General features: G+C 33.7%; 1 protein-coding gene across 4 annotated transcripts; it reads right to left on the bottom strand.

Annotated features, from left to right (window-relative positions):
- Positions 1 to 295: 295 nt before the first annotated feature.
- Positions 296 to 15643, bottom strand: LOC18586320 (regulator of nonsense transcripts UPF2). Of its 4 annotated transcripts, XM_088802442.1 has the most exons (19): positions 15443 to 15643; positions 15163 to 15242; positions 14430 to 14531; positions 14193 to 14280; positions 11707 to 11909; positions 10272 to 10616; positions 9074 to 9178; positions 8752 to 8879; positions 7181 to 7357; positions 6967 to 7048; positions 6141 to 6434; positions 5844 to 6041; positions 5637 to 5738; positions 5149 to 5400; positions 4848 to 5066; positions 3743 to 3913; positions 2555 to 2740; positions 1631 to 2098; positions 296 to 1404 (listed from the first exon to the last, which is right to left on the bottom strand). In XM_088802442.1, the coding sequence occupies exons 3-19, from the start codon at positions 14490 to 14492 to the stop codon at positions 904 to 906; spliced, it is 3582 nt and encodes a 1193-aa protein (XP_088658568.1). In that variant the 5' UTR covers positions 14493 to 14531; positions 15163 to 15242; positions 15443 to 15643; the 3' UTR covers positions 296 to 903. The 4 variants fall into 4 exon arrangements, with proteins under 4 accessions (XP_088658568.1, XP_007009694.3, XP_007009695.3 ...); XM_007009632.3 differs by lacking the exon at positions 15163 to 15242; XM_007009633.3 differs by lacking the exon at positions 15163 to 15242 and having other exon boundaries at positions 14430 to 14525.
- Positions 15644 to 23987: the final 8344 nt, after the last annotated feature.

Here is a 23987-nt window from a genome sequence, read left to right as displayed (position 1 = left end):
TGCAACCAAACTAAAACCCAAAAGAATGAATTTTTGAGTTTTGCAGGATAGTCCTTTTACCTTTGCTGGGTTTTAATGGCCCAATTTCTTACATTATTTTTAATGACAAATCAAATATATATAGATATATTTTATTGAATTATTACATATATAGTCGTGTAATTTAAATTGGCTATAAATAATTATATACCCCCAACTCTGTGTTTTTTCCCTTTCTTATATAAGATTATAAATTAGGGCACAATTATAATTAAGCAGAGGGCTTGTAAACAGAAATTTGGTCAATCTTCTGCTCTTCTGTCACAAATCATATCCTTCACTGTCAAGGTATATAGACAAGAAGTGTTAAGAAGTGAAAGTACAAACTCAGGAACTATCCGACCGACCATAAAAGTGCCACTGATATTTTCTATATTCAACAAAAAAGTATTTTGAACGTTAGCTTTGGGGGTATAAAACGATGTCGAATCACACCATTTCTTCCTTTTTTTAACAGTTATACAACACTAAATACAGGGAATCACTATAATCACAGGACTCCATCAGAGCAGTTCATCGTCCCAAAATCACACGCATAGCAATCCCTTGAACACTCCTAATTAATACTTCTATACCCTTCTACTAGCAAATCAGGTCAGATATATATATATGTTCCTTGCCTGTATGACGAAATTGATAAAACAGTAGTCGTCTTGCTGAACGGCACGATTGATTGGTGTCTCATGGCGAAAGTACAACCACAATTCCATTTCATATTGGACCCGGAAAAGATCATTCACCCATCTGGCTGTTCAACGAGAGCTCATGCCAATGTTGCTCTCAATCTTTTCTCTGTTGTAGGCAACATGTGCTTGAATATGATCAAGGCCACGCATCAAAATTTTCAATTTCCTATTGCAGAACTCACTTTTTTCTGCCGTAAAAAGCTCCGCTTCCTGAATGGCTATGATGCCGATGACGTGGTCCACCACTCCTCCCGCTGGATCCTTCCCAAGAGTTTCCACGGCCGTAAACTCTGCTATTCCCACTTGGCCAATTCAATGTCTGCGTTCCGAGTCCATTATTCTCCTCCTCTACCCTGTCATTATACTCCAAGACCAGCCTCTTGATATCTTGTTTCTCTTCAAACTCGGCTGCTTCTTTCTGTTTTGTGCTCTGGACAAGAGTACAATCACGAGGAATATACATTTGCTTCGTCTGTTGTTTGTTCCCTCGCTTCACAAGAACTTTCACCTGAACCTCTCTGCTTCCTCCAGCCTCTTCATCCAATGCTTCATCACCACTTTCCCCTCCAACTACCCTTCCATGATGATCTTTGGTAGAACCCTCGAACACATTCATTGGTATCATCATATTTAGTGTAGGTCGGCCACGAAGCTCCAGCTTGCGCTGCTCCATACTCTCCTGCATTTAAAATCGAATTAACATGGATGGCCAACTACTTTCTTCCTAATTCATTTTGAAGCCGCCAAACCACATTAGGGAAAGAAAATTGAAAACAATTAACCAGAACTTAGCATAGCAGATACTTTGACATGTATATTCTCAAGTAAAATAATATTAAAATAGAAAAGACAACTAAGATACAATGGGATGCAACAGCAATAATTAAAAACAAACAAAAGCTTGCCTGCACTACAGCCCTGAGTTCCTGGTCAAAATTGGCTACTTCTTGAGGATCCAACTCTGCTACCTTCTGCCTGACATGAACTTCATCATCCTCGTCAGAAGCAGGCCCACCATCATCCTCATCCTCCTCATCAGTATCACATCCATCATCATGATTCTCTTCATCTAAATAATCTTCATCATGACCCTCTGGCTCAATGGTGCCACTCCCTGATTCACTATCACTGTCACCGGTTTCCTCATGCACTCCACCATTTTCCTCAGAACCATTAAAAATGCTTGGTCGATCACCTGAGATGGAATGGGCAGTTGTCCTGCTAGAAGGCTTTTCAGTATCAGAGTGCTTCTCACTACTTGTTTTGTCAGTTGAAGCAGTGCGTTCGTGTTCCTCAAGTTCTACTAAAGCAGCATTAACTTCTTCCATGGATGAATACCGGGTCATATTGGGACGTAATTCTGCAAATAAGTCCTGCGTATTCTTCAACTTGTCAGCTTATCACATTTACACAGACATTCTTAGAACAGCATATGCAAAATGACATAAACTCAGAACTAATTTATAAATGAAGCCTTTGTTATCTTTGCTAGCATAAGTTAAGTTTCATTACAACCAATCAAGTGAAGATCATACAGACTTTTGATTATTCTGCACTAACGCTAAATATAGCTTGGCATGTTGCTAAAACATTCCATAGATAACAGTCAACCATGAAACATCATCAAGCTTGCAAGATCAAAGGACTGATAAGAAATGCTAAATTATCACTTATATAAAGCCCCATAAAACATGGTATCTATGCTATACTATCCCAAATGATTTCTTCAGGCATGGACCACAACATAAAAAGAGTGAGCATTTTCCTTTCCACTATTAGCTCCAAATCACAAATTCAAAATGTATAATCACTAGTGCATTTTCCGTTACCTGCAAGTCAAATTCAATATCCAGTGGTAAGGCACCTTTGCTAAGAATATATCTCTGGAAGTGTATCAAGAATCTATCAAGTTTTCTCTTGGAAGAACCTCGGTCAAAGTAGTGCCCACATGTCTGAAGAAGAGTAATAACCATCCTGATTCGAAAACAATCCTCAGGTGGATCGAGGACATCTTGCTAACAACACAGAAAATCAAATCTTATTACTGTTTAAAAATGAATTGAACTACATTCATTGCTAAATCTCACACATAATAACAATAGAATCATTTAAAATCTTATAGACAGTCTTATGTCCTCGCCATTAATCAATGCATCCATTGAAAAGACCTTAATTATTACTAGAAACTTCAATACTAGGAATTTCGAATTTTCTAAGAATATTCTGTATCTCTTCAAAGGTAAAATCATAATATCTGCAACTTCTGTATCATAAAATTAAGTGTATGTTACTCGTGAAGTTTAAATTATTCTAGTAGTCGCCAAGAGTTAAGCTTATTTTTTTGGACATCAAGTTGGTTATTTACTTCTTACTAGATTGTGATTTGGGTGTTTAGAAGATATTTTGCACTATTCTCTTTCTCCTCCTCTCTCTCTCTCTTGTTACAATATTCTTGAAGTCATTTTTCACAGCATATGCAGTGTCACGTGGCAAGGGAGTGTGCTAAGTCCCAGGTCGGCTGTGTTCTAGAGTGATCTTGGGCTTAAATAGAGGGGATGGTCATCTCACTTAATACACTAGCCTTTTGGGTTTGGGCCCAGGCCCGTGACACAGCATTTAAGCTTTGATTTAACCTAGTTTTTCTTCTAACCAGAAATCCCAATAAAGTTTTTCTTCAATTCCAGCCCTCTTTTGAGATTTGAATCAAACCTGACTAATTCCAAAAACCTAACCTTCCACACAACAGCCTTTGACCTAAAATCCTTAATCCTAGCCCACTAAAAGCCCTCATGAGGGCAGCATCGGCAGATCTATTCTACAACATAAACTCCACTCTTTGAATGCATTTATAAAGAAGTTCAAGGAGCAAAACTGGTAAATTTTCAGAAATTACAGTAGAGAGAGAGAGAGAGAGAGAGAGAGAGAGAGCCTGAGTGCCTAAAAGCACCAATGCTGACCCTTGCAAGCCTGCCATATAATAATTGAAACTTATAACAATAAACAGGATAACTCAATACCTCTGCTGTATCATGGCCAGAAACAAGAATCAAATAGAGTGTCTCAAAGATGACAGAAGAATCAACATGCTCATAGTTGTATAGCTCCCCTAGAAAACGCATATGAGCAATGCGTCTCTGCTGCATCCCATAATCATTCAATTCCAGACCAAGCCTAATCTCCTCCAAAACCTGAAAGTAGAGAATATAATTACCGAAACTGAAACCATAAATTAAAAAAAATATAGGTATGATTTCTTCCACTCTTATCCCTAAGAAGATTATGCTTGGAAAAAAATTGCCATAATTATCCATGGGAAAGATGATATCAGAACAAAACGAGCACGAACATCTCAGAAACTAAGAAAGTAAACTTAATGGAAGTAGCAGGTTCAGATGTTACAAGCTATGTATTTTTAGAATATCCTCATATTTCCAACATAGTTATACGAACACATTTGAGTCATCAACAGCAAGTCTGGTAAAAAAAAATAATTTTGAGAAGGCCTTGTGGAACCCTAGAATAGAAAACCTTCTCAAAGGCAGCATTCTCCAAGCATGTTTTTCCTACCTACCTACAATTATTGGAAGGAAAACAATCATAACAGTCCAGGTCATGAGCAAACTGTTTTCTTGAAGGCTGCCATCCCAACAAAGCAAAATAATAGACACTCTTAAGCATAATCCAAGGAAACCTCCCTAAGACCATCACATCGTGTTGACCTTAACTTCTCCCTAGATTCACCTCAAAACCAAGGCAGATCGATTATGAAACAAAACTCTAAAAGTAAAATGATATATTGAGCTCAAAACAAAGAACCTAATTGGTAAATTTTCTGTTTTTTCAAATCACCCCCATATTGTTTCAGTAGTCACAAAAAGTCTATGTCAAAGGGAATTTTAATATGTTACGGAGAACCTATGTCAGAGAACCATATGTTCCAGACTAGAATTTCTCACCATTTGAACACTGAATAAGTGTAAATTGTGAATCCTAAGGATATACACAGACAAATAAAAACAAATGATATACAGTAGTAGGTCCTTCAAAAATCAAGATAGCGTGGGATACAGGAAAATGAAATATCAACTCAACAAGATTAAGTTTTAAATTCAGAAGGCAAACCTCATCAACAACAGCAACAGCAAATTCATCATGGTAGCGACTCAAACCAGCAGTGAGAGAAGCAATCAAGTGAATCTGACCATATTTCCCTTTGTAAACCTTCATGAAGCACTTTAAGAGGTATGATTCACATTCACTCCATGGTAATTTACGAAGTTGCCTCAGCACATGCTCAATGGAAGACTTATCAAGATCTGTAAATAGCAATTTTCTAATATACTGCAAAAGAATCAGACAGAACTCAGTAGGAGGTTTAACATCAAAACACGTGGAAAATTAAGACGTGAAAAGTAAATCATACCTGGTGCAATGGTGGACGGACTTTAGAGACTCGTGCAGATCTTTCAGGTGGCTTGCACAGGTAGTAAGCATTTTCTACAAGTGTGCTGTGTCGAGGATCCAAATTTTTTACATTTTTCAAGCGCATCAAGATCTCCAACATGTTAGCCATTCTTATGGTAGTTTCAGGAGAACGATATAGAAAACGACCACATGTCTCAAGAAGATTGCAAGCGACATCAATGTTATGATGAGTGAAATCATCTAAACATGTCTGGTACAAAAGAAAAATAGAATAAGCAAGCATCTGAAACAAACTATATGTTTTCAAGTATGCTTGCTTTGACAGGTTATAAGACTAATGAACATGAGGGCAATAAGACTTTTGCTCCTAATTTCTCTTTGCTTCAAAAAGTCTATAAACTCCCATAAGATAAGATGGTAATATCATCATAGGAACAAGCACTGAAATAGAAACCAACATTTATCAGTTAGCTGCTTGGCACATACCTTCAGACAACTGAAAACAAGGCCAGCTGGTGCAATCCTGAACTTGCAAAGTTCTCCAATAAACCTTATATTCCTGATCTTTGTTTCAATGTTCATTTGATCCTGCAGTAAATTTCAATTTTGGAATATAAGTTACAAACAGAAGGAATGAACGTACAAAAAGAAAAATATTACAAAGATAAGAAGGACACCGGTGGGGCAGCTGACCTTTTTATTAATTAAGAAGTTGAACTCTTCCTCCAACATCTGCAAGAGCATAGAGGGAACATCCTTCATACAAGTTGACAATGTTGCAACCATGCGGGAGTAGTATGGCAGCAATTCCAAAGATGTCCTTGGGACATTAAACAATGCTCTCACAAGCCTTTTTCGATTTGATTTTGAATTCAAATAACAGAACTCCACCTGAAATTATAATGAACAATTCAATACTCTTCTAGAGTTGCATACAAGCCCATCAAAAGCGGCATAAAACAGTAGCAATAAAAAGGGAGGTATAATTACCGTAAGTTGATCAATGAGGTCACGGCTCACACAACCTGGGAGTCTTTGCAGTAGAGCATCCAGATTCGTTCCTTCAAGACCTTTGAGCTTCTCCTTTTCATTCTCTCCTTTTTTATCGGAGTCTTTTTCTTTCCCTTTCTCCTTGTCTGGATCTTTATTCCTTTCTTTGTCCTTTTCTTCTTTGTCCTTTCCTTTCTCTATACTTTTCCCTTCTTGCAAATTGCCAGAGTCTGCAGAAGCCTCCACAGCATCTTGGGCAACTGCAGTACTTTGATCTGCTTCAGTAGAGGAATCCTTGAAAAAGAAAACCAAAGTATCATTTAATGATAACCATTAAATAAAGATAGCCTATTCAGAAAACTTAAATCATATCTGCCACGAGAGGCTCAAGAAGATTTCAACAATCAAGAAATCTAGAAACTGACTCACCCCTCCCGAGCCCCCACCCTGCCACAAAAAGGGAGAAAAAAGAAAACAAGTGTACTGCAGTTAAGAAATCAAGAAATGGTTCAGTCTATCCTTGGGTTTCATAACATCAAAATGCCTTGTTTCTGTCAAATTTCTTCTTCTTTTTTTCTAACAAACTATCAGATTTCTTTAGTTTTTAGCATCAGGAGCATTTTGATAATTTCCAACTGCAAAGATATGGATCATGGTGATGATTGGCGGAGCAGGGATGAGCATTAAATATGAAATGACAGCACATCAACAACCAATGCTCAACCAAGACTTAGATATGTTACACAGAAAGGATAATACTTTATTGGCAGTATTTAACCACAGATGACAAAGCCTATAATAACATTCAAAATCTTGATGTACTTACAGTTGGTTGCTCTTGTGCCTTTGACGTTTGCTCGATCCCTTTGGGCTCGGCTTCTCCCAATAATACTGCTGGGACAAATGCTCTGAGAATAACATGTATGCAATGCTCTTAACAGCAAGCAAAGACATCTTTTACTTCCGAAAAGACCATCAACAAAGACTCTATTGGTTAAGAATATATCTTCTTAACTAACTGCATAATGGCCACAACATACCTGAGATCTGGTAAGCATTCATAGAACGCTCTAGTGTCGTCATCATCCCATATAGCTTCAAGGGTGGAAGACTCTTTTCCAGTGGCAGGAGATGAAGCATCCTCTCCAGTAGTAACCCTAGTTGTGTGACTGTCCTCTGGCATCACTGGAGACTGCATATCAAGTGCTTCTGCTAAACTGCAGTATAAGGATTTAAAAAATATTTGAATTGATTTGTTTTTGGTTAAAAGAAAATAAGTCATTTATGATTGGTTTTCTTTTGTAAGAAATATAAGCTCATAATAAAGTTGCTCTAGATGCAAGAGGCATGCTTGAGATTTGAGAATAAGCACATTTAAATGGGGAAAATTATGACAATTCTGAAAAGCAAGGTCGAAGCAGTAGTATGAATCTGACAGTTCAACTACGGTTTGGCATCTTAGCCACTGACTTTGGCAAGACCCAAGAGACACTAAATTGTTAAAGAAACTGAGGTCTAAAGTTCCCACAGGTCATTAAATCCAAAAATCCACAAAAGAGACCACCAGATCAAGCTCAAACCCCGCATTTCTGCCACAATTCTTGATAGAATTGCTCATGCGATGGAAAAAAGTATGAATAGTACCAGGTGGAAGCTCACAAAGGATTTACTTCCTAGACTCTGTAATGGAAGAGCTATCTTGGGATACACACAAATCCAAATATCTGACAAAGCATTTATAAAGCAAAGAAATCATAGAAAAATCCATTACTTTTTATGCTTTGCCACCAACACACTCCATATTATAATCATTAATCTGAGGTCATTTAGTACAGATTTCCAAATTCAGCAATCAGAGCTATCACTCCGAATTCAGCAGCAATAATTTTATTTTGCTTTTACAAGAAATCATCTTGGTTTAATACATGGGGCTCAAAACTCTAGAAATCGATATTGAAGATAGCAATACCAACAAACCTATTCTGACAGCTGTCATCAATAGTTCCAGCTTTTATACTTCCCAAACAAAAGTTATTCTTAGCATAAGTAATCTCAAACTTCTCGACTGAGCATCCGAAGATTAAGTAATCTCCTGAAATAACTATTCCCATATGCTACATCTTTCTTGACAAACATTTTAAAATACAAACCTTAATTCATATGTAGTGCACAAAACAACTATTAGCATCTAAATATTTAAGTTATGAAATGTAGAAAAGTATAATCTTTTCCACTTATGCCGATTGGTAGTTATTTAACGGAGCCTTGGTCTTCAACAATTTTCTATATGGAGAAACTGAATATTTATGGTATAAATATGGCAACTTATATTCTGTTTCATTTATGCTGATTGATAGTTACGTGGCAGATGTTTGGTTTATAGACAATATCTGTTCATCCAGAGACAAAGAGTAAAGATATTGGAATGCAACTCCATAATTACTCAATGATTATAAACTTGCTAATACAGCATAATTATTCCTGGTTCAGGCATGATCTAAACATCTATAATTAATATATAAAATAAGTAATACAATACCATAAATACCACTTACAATGAGACATTGCCACCAGAATAAACAACCACGAAATGACACATAAAGCAACTTACGACGAGACATTGCGGTACAAATGATCATAGGATTTTCGCAGCTTTTCATATGAAGACGCATTTTCTTCATTGAGCTCTCCTTTAGCATTTAGAATCTTGGCATTCTCATGCTCCATCTGGCGAAGTGTCTATAAAAGAATTTTAATAGTAATAAAAGGAAAAAAACCATCAATTAGGGCAGGGAAAAAAAAAAGATAATGAAAGAAACCAATTATTTCAACTAATTATTTGTGGAACAAAAGATGTGGCTAAAGAAAAGTTCAAATAAGGACCTTAATATTTATTGCCTTAAAAGATAATATTTTCAATTGCAAAAGCTTACCGCATGCTCAGACTGAAGAAGTTCAGTGACAGCATCATAATATGCATGGAAGGCCTTCCTAAAAGTTTTCTTCTGATCTGCTGTGATATTGAGGCCTTTAAAGAACTGCAGCAAATTGCCAGCAAAGAAGCTATAAACTAAGGTCTAGCTGGCATAACAATTGTTCACACAAAGAATAAAATGTTTACATTACAAAAGTACAGCCACTAAAGCATGATAGAATTATCTAATAATACCAAACAAATAGGGGTGAGAATTGGTAACCATATCCATGTAGCCACCCTATACACCGGGTGTTAGTGTAATTAATTTAACCTCTCTGGTTACAAATGGGTTAAAATTCACTGACCCCAGATATAAACATGTTTAAGAGGGGAAGGTGTGGTAACTACATATATGACTCCCAAAAACCCGCTTCAGTCCGTCATAACTTTAGATCCTCCGTTCTCCCACTTAGGAGTTTAGCCCCAATGCCACGTCCAAAGAGAACCAACAGAGGCTCAATCCCCACCACCAAAATAACATCATCATATGCTCCTTAAAGTCACAGAGGCCTCTTTGCCAAGCATGGCTGACTCACCACAACTGAGTCATCAAGTCCAGTTGGATCACTGAGTCAGGTCTCAGCATGTTGGCTTCTAGTGGGGCTAAAAAGGTAATGGTAAACTAGTCAACTTCTTGGCATACCCGTTTTGACATTGTTGCAAGCTTCCAACAGAGCCACTGTGATCCGGTTTTTTTTTTTTCATCTTTTTTGCATTTCTGTAGACAATACATCTAATAATTATAATATATATGTATATATTCCTTTTTAATAATGGTTGTTTTAATAGGTTTTTTGGCTACTTAACCTAAATCTTAGTTGAAACATTATAAGAATTGACCACATTCTCAACAGCAGAAAATATTCAATCAGTTAGGAAGGTAGGATCAGATCAGATCTGGATTAATAGTTACGGGTGCTAGTTTAGACAAATAAATGGGACATAAACTGGCAATCAGGTTGGCAATTAATCCATCTAAATATAATCAACCTATTCCTACCATTTTCTGATGCCAATAACAAACGATAAACTCCACTATCAATATCAAAGATACAAATAATCTAGAAGTCAAAATGCAAAGCCAAAATAGCTTCATAGAAACAATCCTAGATTTGGAAGTATCAGGCCATCTTAATGAACAAAAAAAGATGTACCTCTTCTAGAATTTCTTGTCCAGAAATTGGAAGCCCTAGAAACACTCGCCCTTGTCGAGCAAAACTAGCAAGAAGAGTTAAATTTGTCTGAGTAGCATCTCGGTCCTTCAAGTGCTCTGTGCTAGTAAGATCCTTAATGATATTGATAAAGATTCCATTGTCTTCTATAACTCCAACAAAGTAAAGTTCCAGAAGAAGTTTCAAAGTACTACGCTTCTTCATTGCCTTCAAGTTCCTGTCTGCATCCAAATCATCCCCAGATTTTCCCGGAAAGAAGACTTTCAGGAGCCCTTGTATCAGACTTGGTGAGAAATCTTTGTACCTTTGATTAAGCAAAGAGCAGATCTTTGACAGATAGAAACAGTAAGTATCATATGGGAGGTAGAGGACATACAATTACCACAAATAAATACTTTTAAGCTCTCATAAATTTCTCAAGAACGACAGAAGCTAGCCAGCAAAACATATGTAGAGTGCATACATACTGATACAGACGTCACACATAACTATCCTTCTTATTACAACGAATAGATGTGAACTACACCCATTAACACATTTATGAACTTTCAGCCAACTTCATAAATAGTGGCATGGCATATGAAGACGCAGACTGTATACAAAGAAACCAGCAAAAATTTGGACAATTACAAACATGCATGCAGATACAGACATCACAGATATGCATATCCTTCATAATACAAGGAATGTAAATGTTAACTCTATTCATCAACATATTTTACAAACTTTTAAGCAAGTGACTTTACCAACAGTGGGCTATGAAGATAATAACTCTATATGACAAGAAACTAGTAAGATTTGGACATTACAAACCAGAAATTGCATCATAGTTACCACAACCTGGAGCAGCTTATTATCCATACATGCATGAAAGTAGAAGGTGAACTACAAAGAAGTTGATGATGAAAATAGTAAGGACCAGACTAGGACACTCTATGGATATTTAAAATGTATGCAATAAACAATTTATAAAACATTGAATCCTCATGAAAAAATCAAATCTGCTAGCAAAAGGTTGAAAGCTGTTGCAGGAGGTAACCAATGACTCATACAAGCTACTACAACCCATTTGGACACAAAGACTACCAAATTCTTTTAGTTTCTTATTTAAATCAAAATTACCTAATACTGGCTGCTTAAATTACCTCGCTTAAACAGCTATGATTCATTCAAGTCTTTGAAGTTTGGCTCATGAAACCATGAACCATTTTCAGCTGAAGAGAATACACGAAAGTTCGCATTCAAATTTCAATCAAACATACAACTACCAACTTTGCATGTCTGAATAGGAAATAACATAGATTTTGAATGACTCTCTGTACTCACAGCGAATTAACTGAGATAACAATATGTATGGCCATATAATCTCAATATAAAACCAAACAATTTCTAGATCAAACTCATTCATAAACACTACCTGAACTGCAGCTTGTATATCTGAACTTTTAAGCTTGGCATCACATATAGCAGTCACAGCTTCACTAACAAATTTGCTTAAATTAACACTTCGTAGCTCCTCCATCAATCCTTCCTTCTGCTCTTCATTTATCTGCTTTAATTTTTTAATAACAGCTGTATTGCGCCTGATGCTGGAATCCAATGTTCTGAGGAACCCAGAGTCTAAAACCAAGAATAAAAACATATTAATGTCTATGTGACAGTTATTCAAAATACCATAATAAATGTCCACAACCTAGACTATATTGAAGTTAATCTACAAAGATAATTTTGGAAGTTAAATTAGGAAAGACAAAAATTAGACTAATAGGCACATGAAATTCCACCACCCATGATAATAATAAGCACAAAAGGAAGAAGGAATGGAAAATTTGCTTGCTCTGTCACTTATGGTTGGTAAAGGAAATTTTCCCCTAATTAAAGAAATGAGAAATAAGTCTGCAAAGCCACACAATTCTCATCTTTTCTCACATTTTCTTCTACCTCATTACCCAATTTAAAATATTGAAAGAAACTAAAAAGAAATGCATCATTCCTATCTTCAGGCTTTTATATCTGCCAAGTATAAAACTTTTAGACCTCTTTTTTTCATCCTCCCAATTTCTACCCTCTCAAATATTAAATTCCAGTTTTAGATATTCTATGAGCCCAAAAAATTACTTATGACGAAATTTTCTAGCAATTGTCTATCAAGTACCTAAGTCATCATCGTGGAAGCAACCCAAAACATCTTCAAAAACAATAAAAGAGCACTTTGTTCAGGGGCCATCTAGTGTTGATACATGTTTTTCTTGGATGAACTTCTTAAATTCCAAAAGAATTGCGTCACATATTACTGAAATAGAACATCATATGGACATAACAGAACGTTACAAGCAATGGTTAAGTATCAATATCATTAAATAGAAATTTTGAATTGGTCAAAAAAAATTACTTTGAGTGCTTTCACAACAATACAGTAAGAAGAAGGGACACTGTAGGTGACAACCAGTACAAAAATTATAATCACTACAAAGTAACATAAATTAAAAAGACAAATTATTATGGGCAAAACTTGGAAGGGCCAGCACTTTAAAAAGCTATCTAGTACTGTGGAGTTACCACTATACTAAGAAAACCTTAAGGAAGAATGTTTTAGACTGTCGTTATTTACAATATAGGCCCAGGGCACCAAAGAGAAAGTCCGAGTCGATTCGAGTGGAAGGGAACATAGAATTGCACATAACCAAAAATCTCATTGATAAAAGTGGTAAATTCTGAACATATAATGATAAACATGACTTAAGAGTTGACTACGAGCTTCTAAACATGAGCTATTCTAACTTGCATATCCCAATATTTCAGCACAATTCCTAATAATAAGTTTACAAAGCCACTTAAAGGAGCCTTATCTCAGCACTGACCTATTTGTAACCAATAGTACTATAAGCTATAGTTCTTTCTTTTTCAGTTTTCAATCTATAGAAAATGCCATTAAGGATGAAGGATGAATTACTGGTTAACTCTAAGCAATTTCCATTTAAGGACAGGCTAAAATTACTATAATAGATGATAAACCAGTCGGGTAAACAATTTTAACCGTTTCAATTGCAATGGGCATTTAAGAAACTTTAAGGGTCCGTTTGACAACCGAAAAATAACTTGCTAGAGTAAAATTTTTTGTGTGTAAAATATTTTACAGGAAAATTTAATGTTTTCTGTTTTTAGAATAAACTATCAAAAAGATTGTCTATTGTTTGGATCATCCTGTGGAAAATATTTTCCACTATCACTGGCGGAATTATTTGGGTGTTAAAATGATAAATAGGGATAGGTTACAAAACAATTGTGCCATTTGGTTTTCACATTAAAATTAAGAAAGGAAATGAAAAGGGGAAAAATCAATAATGATATTTTCCTAAGCAATTAACCACATATTGTAAAGAAAGTAAGCTCTAATTTTCAAAAAATTTTCCATCTCATCATTTTTTTACCATTACACTATAAAAATATCAATATTCGTCAATTGGGTAAAGCATCTAAAACCTATATTTATAAATGTATATTCATCGAATGATGGTCATTAAAATATTTTTTGTTATAAGTTTAGTAAAATTTATTCAATTTACAAATAAAAGAATTAAATGAATTGATTGATTTCATTAAAAAAAATTTCTTTTAATTTTAATAGTATTGAATAATTTAAATATTAATACTTTAAGGTAAAAAAATTTTAAGTTAAATATTAATATTTTTAATTTTTTTAATATTTTAAGTTAAATATTAATTATTCATCAAACCTATACTACTAGGTAGTATAAAAGTATTTTTTCTGTTGACCTGTAAAATATTTTATATCTAGAATAAATTTTCCGTCTTCCAAACAAGCATAAGTCTTGAAAACGTTTTCCAGAAAATAGTTTATGTGAAAACAAATGGACCTTAAATGTAGTAAAATTTACTAACCAGGCCTCTCAGGATTCAAATTGCTTTGACGAAGAGCCATTTTTCCCTCGATTGATTTCTTCATTTCCTCAAGACGAGCAACAGCTTCCTACAATTGAAATAAATCATATAAAAGTGTGTAATGTCAAAGCAACTTCAAATTTCTATATTGTGAAAAACCCTCCAAGAACAAGAAAAATGATCAAATAGTAAATTTTCAAGCATACATGTACAATTCAACAGGCCCATTAGTGTTACCTCATCATCTTGTTTGCCATGGTGTTCACCTCCAGCACGACATTCATCCTCATGGTGATCCATCTCATCTATTTGTTGTAACAATTATCCTATTAACTATAACTAACAAATCAATCATCAAGAGATTAGCATTAAAAAAATGAATCATTATTATATTTCACCACAATAATCCCTATATAACTATAACTAACAGATCAATTACCAAGAAATTACCATTAAAAAAATGAAGAATTGGAGCTAAATGGAACCTTCTACCAGCTTTCTAAATATAGTTAAAGAATCAATAACTGCGAAATTTGCATTAAAACAAAAACGAGCTATTAGTAACTAAATATGATCTTCTAGCTTTTCCAGACCAAGCACCTCAAGGTAGTACCTATATAAATAACTCTCTCTGTATCATATATCACTCCCCCTTCCAGCATTTTAAACCCCTACGCTAAGTTGCACAAGATATCGTAGTCAACCCTGTAATACAGTAATTTTTCTTGGAACAATTTTTTTTTCAATTACTTTTTAAACTATGATACTCAAAAGTTCAGCCCTAAAATCCGCTTCACCAATTATACCTCATAACCTGCAGCATGTACATCAGAGTGATATTCGAAGCACAAAGACAAAGAAAACCATATTTTAACCTTTCAAAATACACACCTTAAAATCATGGAACAAATGTGGAAAAATACTTCATAATTAGAATTCTAACAATCTCATTTCTCCTTTTAACACTTACCTTAAATCCATGAAAAGAAAAGAGATTTGCATAATCATAATCTAGCTTAACTGTTCCAAATCATCTCACTTACAACTTCACTATAACAATTGAAAACATTTCGTAAGAATAATAATAATCATCAAAAATCAGAGAATTATACTTTCCTCTAATCATTAAATCATAAACATGTTAAAAAAAATTCAATCGGAAGATTAAAAAACAACAATAAAGTCTGTAAATGGGAGGTTACGGATCTTAGAGATAGAGAGAGAGAGAGAGAGCGAGTTAGGGTTTTCACCTGAGAATTTGCGGAAGAAATAGTAAGAATAATAGAGTGAAGAGAAATAGACGAATAAAGGGAGCCTGAGCCCTCGAGAGAAATTTCTGAAACGAACGCGAACTTTTTGAAGAACTGAATTGGCGAAGGAAGAAAACTGAAGCTTTCAGGGTGGCTCGGAATCGGATCGCGGGTCGAACTTGAACCCGTTTTGAAACGGAAGAATTTTGAGGATTTTGAGAATTTTATAGATTGAGATGATGCGTTTTGGCACGTCCGATTTGAAGATTTCTTTTTTTTTAGTACAATTAAGTAGTATTTCTCTTTTAAATTTTTTTTACTATTCATAAGGTTGCCATTTTTCATTAGATAATAATAATTAAATACTAATAAATTAATATAAATTATTAAATAAACATATCTCAATCACGTAAATTCTTTCTTAAAAAGCATAATTTTTAAAAAAATTTGTCAATTATTTTACAAAAAAAATCAAAAAAATTCTTATTTTTATTTTAAAGTCAATCAAACTTTTATTTATTTTGAACCAAATAAACTTTTATAACCAACAGTTCATTAACTACTATTAATCAAAATAATATTTATCATTTTATACCCATATAATATTAACGTGTCATTAAGTTAGCGAGTGAAAAATGTTTTGTGATTATATTATCATATATTATGTTTATGATTAATAAACATATATGTATTTGTATTAGAATTCTGACACATTTAATTAATCGTATCATAGTCGTATTTACGTATATAACTATTAATTTTTTATATTTACAAGATACGATCGAAACACATGAACAAAAAAAATTAGATTTCCGTATAAATTATTAAAAGTTTTTATACTTCTTTAGCATTTAAAATTTCTTTTATGATATTTTATATATTTTTCATAATCTAAAACTATTGAAATATTATATACAAGTTACCAAAATTTTAGATAATTTTTTAAATATATCATCCTTAAATATCTATATAATCATAGTAACCTAAATTATTGAAATATTATGTATATGTTACTTAAAGGTTATATTGTATAATCAACTTTAAATATGGTTTTATAATATATATATACATATATAACATATTTAAAAAAAAGTTTTAAATGGACTTTCTCGATTTTAGAGGGCGTTTAAAAACATTGAATAGCATTTTCAAAAAGAGTTTGAAATTGTTCACTTAAATTGTAGAAGTATGAACTTTACGTGCGTTACATACATAAGTGTTTATATTTGATCCATATAAAACGCACTTGTCATATTCTAATATATATATAATAACAAACTTAATATATGTAATAATAAATAAGTAAAAATAAAAAATTAACATATAAAGATACCTTGAAACTGAAAAAAAAAAAGTTTATGATATAGAATGGAATCTTTTTATTTAAAAATATATTTAATCAATTATTTTTACAATATTAAAAATCAATACGTATGGTAAATCTTGGGCCTGCATGAGATTCGACCCAAACCCGTTAGAGCTCGGTCCATGTAACTTTAAATACTGAGTCAAAGAAACAAATTGGGCTTTCGTGAGCCATTCAGTATTTGTAAATATGGGCTTAATGTCCAATATCACATTATTTTGGGTTTTCTTTCTTGTTAATAGGTAATTTTTTTATGATATATATATTTAATAAAAATTAGAGTAAAATAATTTGAAGACAACTTTATGAAAAAAAATAATAATTTGAAGACAAGGATACATATTATAAAATAAAAGTAAAATTCATAAAAACTTGACGATATCATTCAAAAATAAAAAATTAGGGATATTAACAAATAGGCTATTATTATTTTTTAGATATCTTAATTCGAATTTTATTATTTAATAAAATATTCTAACTATATATAGAACTGATTAATTTTTTTGAATTGTTATCTAATTTGTACTTGGATAGCTTAAATACTACCCGGTCAATACTCATATCTGTTAAAAATCATTTTTTACGTGTATTATTAATGGCAATAAAATTAATAAATTAAAATTGATTCATAAAAAACAAATTACAGTTTAAAATCATATTTACAACAATTAATGTAATGAATTTTATTAAGTATTATATTAATTATAAAAAAGTTATAAATAAATAATATAATATATATAATAAAAATTTAATATTAAAAATCATTATTTATAATAATTAGTTACATATTCTAAAATCATTAATGAAACTTAATTATAAAATAATTTAATCTTACTTAAATAGGTCAGATAATACAAAATATTCGATTGTAAGGTACCCAAACTACCCCTTAACATCGTTATTAAAAATAGTCCGTTAATTTAGAAATCCAAATCGGCCTAGCCTTAAAAGGAAAATAAAAATTTCCAACCATATCCAACAATAGAAAGTTAAAACAGCTGTATGTACTAAAAATTTATATACTAAAAATAGAAAGCAATATACCCAAAAAAATTGGCAATAATTGGTATAAAACCAAAGATCTTTTCCCCTTACTTATCTGCTTCCCAATTCCACCTTTCAATTCCATTTGTATGTCCAAAATCCTTAGGCTCAGAGATGGCTGCGGCTTCTTCTATTAAGAAAACCCCTGGAGGCTTCATGGCTATGTTCCTAGCGACCCTCATATTGTGCCAAGGGTTTGCAAATGCCGAAGATAAGCAACCAACCTTGATGGTTATGGGCAGCGAAATGCCCCACGTCGGAGAATCCACCGCAGGTATGCCTCTCTATAGGTCAAGGTCCGATCCCAGTGTTCTTATACCCGAATCTATGGTCCGGTCAACAAGCTTGCAGAGAAAGCGATCGCCATAAAAGCCTCAAGAGTCATACTATACACGTCTCATTCAGGAGTGGAACCAAGAATGATGTCATTATTGTCATCATGTCTAAAATTTAATATATATATATATATATATATAATATGATTATTTTTATAATTATTTTTTATGTGAAATTATGTCACATCAAAAAAAATAAAATATCGATGATTTATGTTTGCTTACTTTGTGTTCTTGACGAATTTAAGTGTGAATTAATAAATATTTACATGATAAGTTTAAAAAATTAGATTAAATTTGATGGGTCAAAGATGATTGCTTTAACAAATTCATCATGGATGTGTGGATGATGATTGTATTGATGAAATTGGTGGTGGGGTTTTATCAATGGTGTGTAAAGGGTGGACATGATTATGATGATGTATCAAGATTAGAGAAATTGGTTGGGGATTATTATTATTATTATGTATATGAAATTGTGCTTTGAGTTTTGTAATCTTGTTCATACCTTACCTTTGTAATGTACAAGAAATAGAATATCAAAATGCTTGGAAATAAATCGAAAGCATTGATTGAAGTTTAATTTCCAAGAGCAATGTTTGCAGGTACATGTTCAAGAAAAGATTCAGTCAAAAGACTAATTAATTGATGTTGAATGTTATGTCAAATATTTCAAAAGAAATAGGTAAGATATTTCAATCTTATATCAAATAATTAAGAGAATTTTGAAAAACTTATAAATATGGCGTTGGATATCTTAATCCATATTACGTTGATTTTTTAAAAAAATTAATGATCGGTGACAAAATAGTATCAGAAGAGACTTTACTTAATTTGACAGAGTTAGCCTATCCCTACTTTGTTTGATGCTGTTTCAGCTACTTGAACATGTAACCTCCATCTCCATGTCAGAATGGAGCAATTTTTTACCATTTACAGTCAAGTTAATGGTCACCCTCCTATCACATGCAGAAAAAATTTATCTGACATTTTGCTGCAAATGCATAATACATTCAGTCATTCACATCTACACAGTTGGCCTTCTAGAAAAAGTAGACTTTTCATCACCACCTTGCATTTGGGATTTGACCTGACCTTTCAAAAATGTTGAAATTTCCAATGCCAAATCAATATTTCAATCTCTTTGCATTCCCATGTTGTTTTTGAGGCAAGCCTGGACTCTCCACTTTTCTATTCTTGACTAATGACTAAAAAAGTGCAGAAAGCAGACAAAAAATAGTCAAAGATACCTCACTCTTAGGTAAAAAAAAAGGAAAGAAATGGTAATCATTAGTACAAAGGCTTATAAAGGTGAAGATTACTTAGCCAAAAAGAAAGCAAAGAACTACCTTTTTCTATTAAACCATATTCTGTACTATTGATTCACATGTAATTTTGAGCTTTTATTCTATTAATTACATCATTGCAGATGCCTTTCTCATTAAAAAAAAAAAAAAAAGAAAACTGGGTTTTGACCTCTGTCTCACATTGAATTTGTTAACTGATGAGTCTCAATCATAACATTTAGCTCTTGCCCTTTAACATATAGAAACAAGATTCCTTCCAGCTTTTAAACGAAAGGAAAATCCCATTTGTTTACTCAAATTCTGAAGGTTACCAAGGAGGTGTCTTTGTCAAAGAAACCATCCTATAAATGTAAATAAATGCAGCAAAAATTCCTCTTGCAGTTACCCTTAGTGTTATTTTTCAAGCACCAACAGGTTTATGTTTTTTGGGATAAAATTTCACAGAGATACTAAGCATATAGTTTCCACACGGCTCTAGTGGCCAACAATAATTGTGACAACTGGAATTGTAGTTATCCCTGGCTAGATATGGTAGGAGAAATTTACTTTAGATCTTTGAGGTTCAACCCTAGTAATTAGGGTCTATTTCTTTTACATTAGTTTACTATCTATTAACATCTGAACTAAGACTTTAAATTGTTTTATCCCTTTTAACTAAATTTTCCATATTTTTCCATGTGCCTATCACAGGCAGCAGTCAAGGGTTGTCATGCTGGCGTATTTGGGGTCTCATATTTCTCAAGCTTTCACATTTCCATTTTTATGAGTCACTGGCAGACTGGAGCAATTGTCGTTGTGAGGACTGAAAAAAAAAGGGGGGGTTAAGTAATACTTTTGGCATGGAAAAAGACCCTTTTCAGATATGCATGAACCTGTTAATTCCAAGGAAATAGCAGACTTTGACTCCCTTTGGGCTGTTCTTTTCAATCGACAATGAACTTCAAAATCTGCATTTTTTCCTCATTTCCTGAACAAATGTCCAGTTTTTCCACTTATATTCTCTTGGCAACTGATTAGGACACAAATGGTTCCGAAAGAAGAAAGAACAACAGCCTTAAAAAAAAAAATACAATTTGCTGAATGGCAATCAAAATTACGCTTTGTAGGCAGGGCATGATAAGGGGAAGATAGAAGATGGAATAGGGAGAAATATCATAAGCTAGTCACAATTTGGACTATACAGTTTCAGATTTTTGGACTCGGTATTGATAATGAATCAATGGACTTTAAGTATAGACATTAGATTAATACCTGGCATGACATATCTTAAGAAGGTCAGATCCCAGTTCCTGTACCAGTTCACCAAGGTGAAAGATCAATTTCTGGTAACTTTTTGACTAAGCCTTTTGGCCCCAGTCAGACCATAAAATATGAGAAAAATTATCCACATAATGATACTCACATATTACTAAATCACTACATCTTTAAATTAGGATAGCTGTCTTGACAGGTGCTTTTGATGTTTATTTAGTATTCAAACAGCCCCGTTCACACTATGACTGCATATGTAAAACCTTCTGACCACTACGGCTTGTTCTTTCATTGCACTATATATATGTTTGTTACCAGTCCCTTCTCCTAAATCTTCTCTTCTTATATTTTATAGTTAACTGTCAAACTCTTCCATTAGTTTCTCTTTCTGTAAGAAGCAAAGCAGATTTTTCCTCTGCTTTCTTCTGTACTTCTAAACAGCAATTCTTTAGCTTTCCAAGACAGTTTCAAAACCATGGAACATAAAAAGACCCCAGAAAGGAAGCCAGAAGTAAGGATCCCTCCAAAGAGGGGTCAGATTAAGGTTAAGATGTTTAGACAGCTGGCAGAGAAAGTAATTAGTTGTTTCACAGGGAAAAGAAGGTGATGGAAGTGGAAACTCAGCCTCAACAACACCCCCTCCTAGCACCAACCCATCAGAGGGGCATTCAGGTGCCTGACCAAGATGATAAAGTCATCCAATATCTTTATTTCTTGATTTCTGTAACAACTAAATGAAGCTTTTCTTGCATTCTTCCTTCCCTCTCTCGTATTACCCAAGCAGATAAGCTTAGTTGTTTAGCCTCAGAGTTCAGTGTTTCTTAGTTGGGGTATAGGTGGAAGGAGATTGACAATGGATTTAGTTAACTTAGTAAATTATTGTTTCTATGTATGTTATAGGATTTCATGGCTATGGTGGATATTGATATTTTGTAAATCATGGTTTGGTTGCTGGTCTTCCAGTTCTTTTCTCAGTGAAATCTACACTATTTCTTTAACTTGGCTTCTTTTCCCAGTTTTGCAGAAGATGACAACATTTTACGAGGATGCAATGTTGCAGAATCCAACTGTTTCTTTCTTTTCATGTGTTCTATAGCTATGCTCATTTAAATCATACAATGAACAATCATATCTGTTACTGGTGAATGTTTTCCGAAAGCTGCCGAAACTGAAAGATAAAATACTGTTGTTGGATTCTGATGAGTCCATTAATTTTTTCTCCCCTTTTTCTTATTCTTCTTTGTATGTTTGTGCTGCCTAGCGTGACGTTAAAGGCAAAGATAAACCTTTTCCTCCATTTTTCTGGTCATTAAATGGACAAATTAATATGTTATTGTTGGAGGCCGGAGGCTGGTAGTAAGAAGATTTAGAATGGGCCACAGACGTTGATTAGTGGTAGATATGAACCAACTCTTGTATCAAATCAATAAGGAATATATACTTGTTTCTTTTCTCTTTTTTTTTTTTTTTTTGGTTAAAGAAGAGAAAGAAACCATGACTACAATAGATGGTTATTCTACTAATCTGAATATAATATTTTAACTACTTGATGATTCTAGGAGGATGACAAGCTTGGTAGTATATGTGACGCGATTAACAAGCAAAAACCAGAATCAGATGAACATTGGGATTGAGATAATGAATGGAAAGATTATACTTCAGGAGAGTATTGTCTTATAGCTAGAATGGAGGTGAGTCAATGACGAATAGAAACTTGGAAAGGTTCAATGAGACTATTCAGTCAATGTTGATGAAGTGGAGCAAGGTGCAAATCTCACTCTTTTCAACAATGGTTTTGGAATGTTTCAAGGAAAATCAATGTGAAATTGCCTCAAATAGTGATGGGAATGAAAAACCAAAGCAATCAACAAGCACAAAGAATGAGATATTGAAGGGATGAGATGAAAGAAAATCTAGTCCCTTGTATGCTAATTTCAGCCCTGATTTAGTAGATATGTAGGGTTTGGGGGCTCACCTTTTGGCAGTTAATGGAAGTTTAGATTATACTAAACCCCCCACCCAACCCCACTTACATAGAAAAAAAACCTTGGAATTTTTCCCCTTTTTGTATCTCTGCACATTGCTTAAGGCAGTATATATTATCAAATTCAAACAACTTTTGGTTGTGGGCTGGAAATATATCAGTCCGGGTTCTATTTGGTTTTAGTGTTGGGTCATTCTAAATCTCTACAGCTAAGCAGCTAGGATTGAGTGGGGTAATGGTGTCAGAAAGAAAGTACCTTCAGTTCATGAGATAATGATGCCGGAGTCTCAAAGAAAGACTGTCTGTTCAAACTAACCTTGTACAGAATTTCAGTATAGTTTTCTCTACTATTATTATAACAATACTTTTGGTCTTTGCTTACCAACTTTGAAGATTCTATATTAGTGCATGGATTCTTATTGTCTGGATGAGAAAATAGATGGGGAAAACAAAACGACAAGGATAAATCTTCAATCAAAGTCCCCAACAGTGTGAACACTTCAGAAAGAGACAATATTTGGTCATCATCTGAACCAACCCATTCTGTTTTATAAATTTGTTAAGTAGTCATCAGCAGACAATGAATCTTATAGTGTTTTGAGCCTTCTGCTATTATATTGGGCTAAATAAATACTAAAAGATTGGTCTATGACAGTTTATGAGTAGGATGTGCTATGCTGCCAGCAAAAAATAAGAAAAACACCTTGTAAACATTGAGTTTTGCAGTGCCAGCCTGTGATAGTTGAACCTGTTCCTAATCATGATCCCAAAAACTTGCTATACCTCTGATGCAACCTTTTACAAGGTTCTGACTCTTCGTTTTTTGTGAAGTATCCATGTCTCGCACATAATCTATGGACATGAATATGGAGGTCCGACCCTCCATATATAAGGAAAAACTTAGAAAAAATTGCCTGGACCTGTACCAGACACATACATATCCAATACTCACCTCTGAATCCAAGTAACATAGACTAATATTACATAAGGATTAATATGCCAATGTTTTGTGGAATAAGTGGCCACTGTTTATATAGGTTTTTACATCAAATAAGGTACATGTATGTGCTTTGCAATGTTTTCTGTTTGCCTTCAGATAGAATTTATCTTGAATTGCTTTTATTCATGTGCTTTAGAGCTTCCTTTTTGGGTTCAATCCTGTCCCATTACTTATGTTAGAAGCAGTAATCAAAGCAAATTTACTAAGGAAGAACAATCCGATGAAAACCAAAATTATGAGCTGTCTATTGCTTGCTTT

The sequence above is a fragment of the Theobroma cacao genome, chromosome 10, assembly GCF_053813885.1.
Source record: "Theobroma cacao isolate CCN51 chromosome 10, ASM5381388v1, whole genome shotgun sequence".
In the NCBI taxonomy this organism is placed as follows: Eukaryota; Viridiplantae; Streptophyta; class Magnoliopsida; order Malvales; family Malvaceae; genus Theobroma; species Theobroma cacao.
Note: the sequence above shows the minus strand (reverse complement) of the source record. Positions and strands in the feature narration are given on the sequence as shown.

Bases quoted from the DNA above. Each gene is read 5' to 3' on its own strand.
- LOC18586320 (XM_088802442.1), bottom strand. From the start codon at position 14,492: ATGGATCACCATGAGGATGAATGTCGTGCTGGAGGTGAACACCATGGC. The intron at 9,179-10,271 runs GTACATCTTTTT...AATTTGCTGCAG, and splicing joins GACAAGAAATTCTAGAAGAG to TTCTTTAAAGGCCTCAATAT. The intron at 8,880-9,073 runs GTAAGCTTTTGC...ATTCTTTTATAG, and splicing joins TTCTTCAGTCTGAGCATGCG to ACACTTCGCCAGATGGAGCA.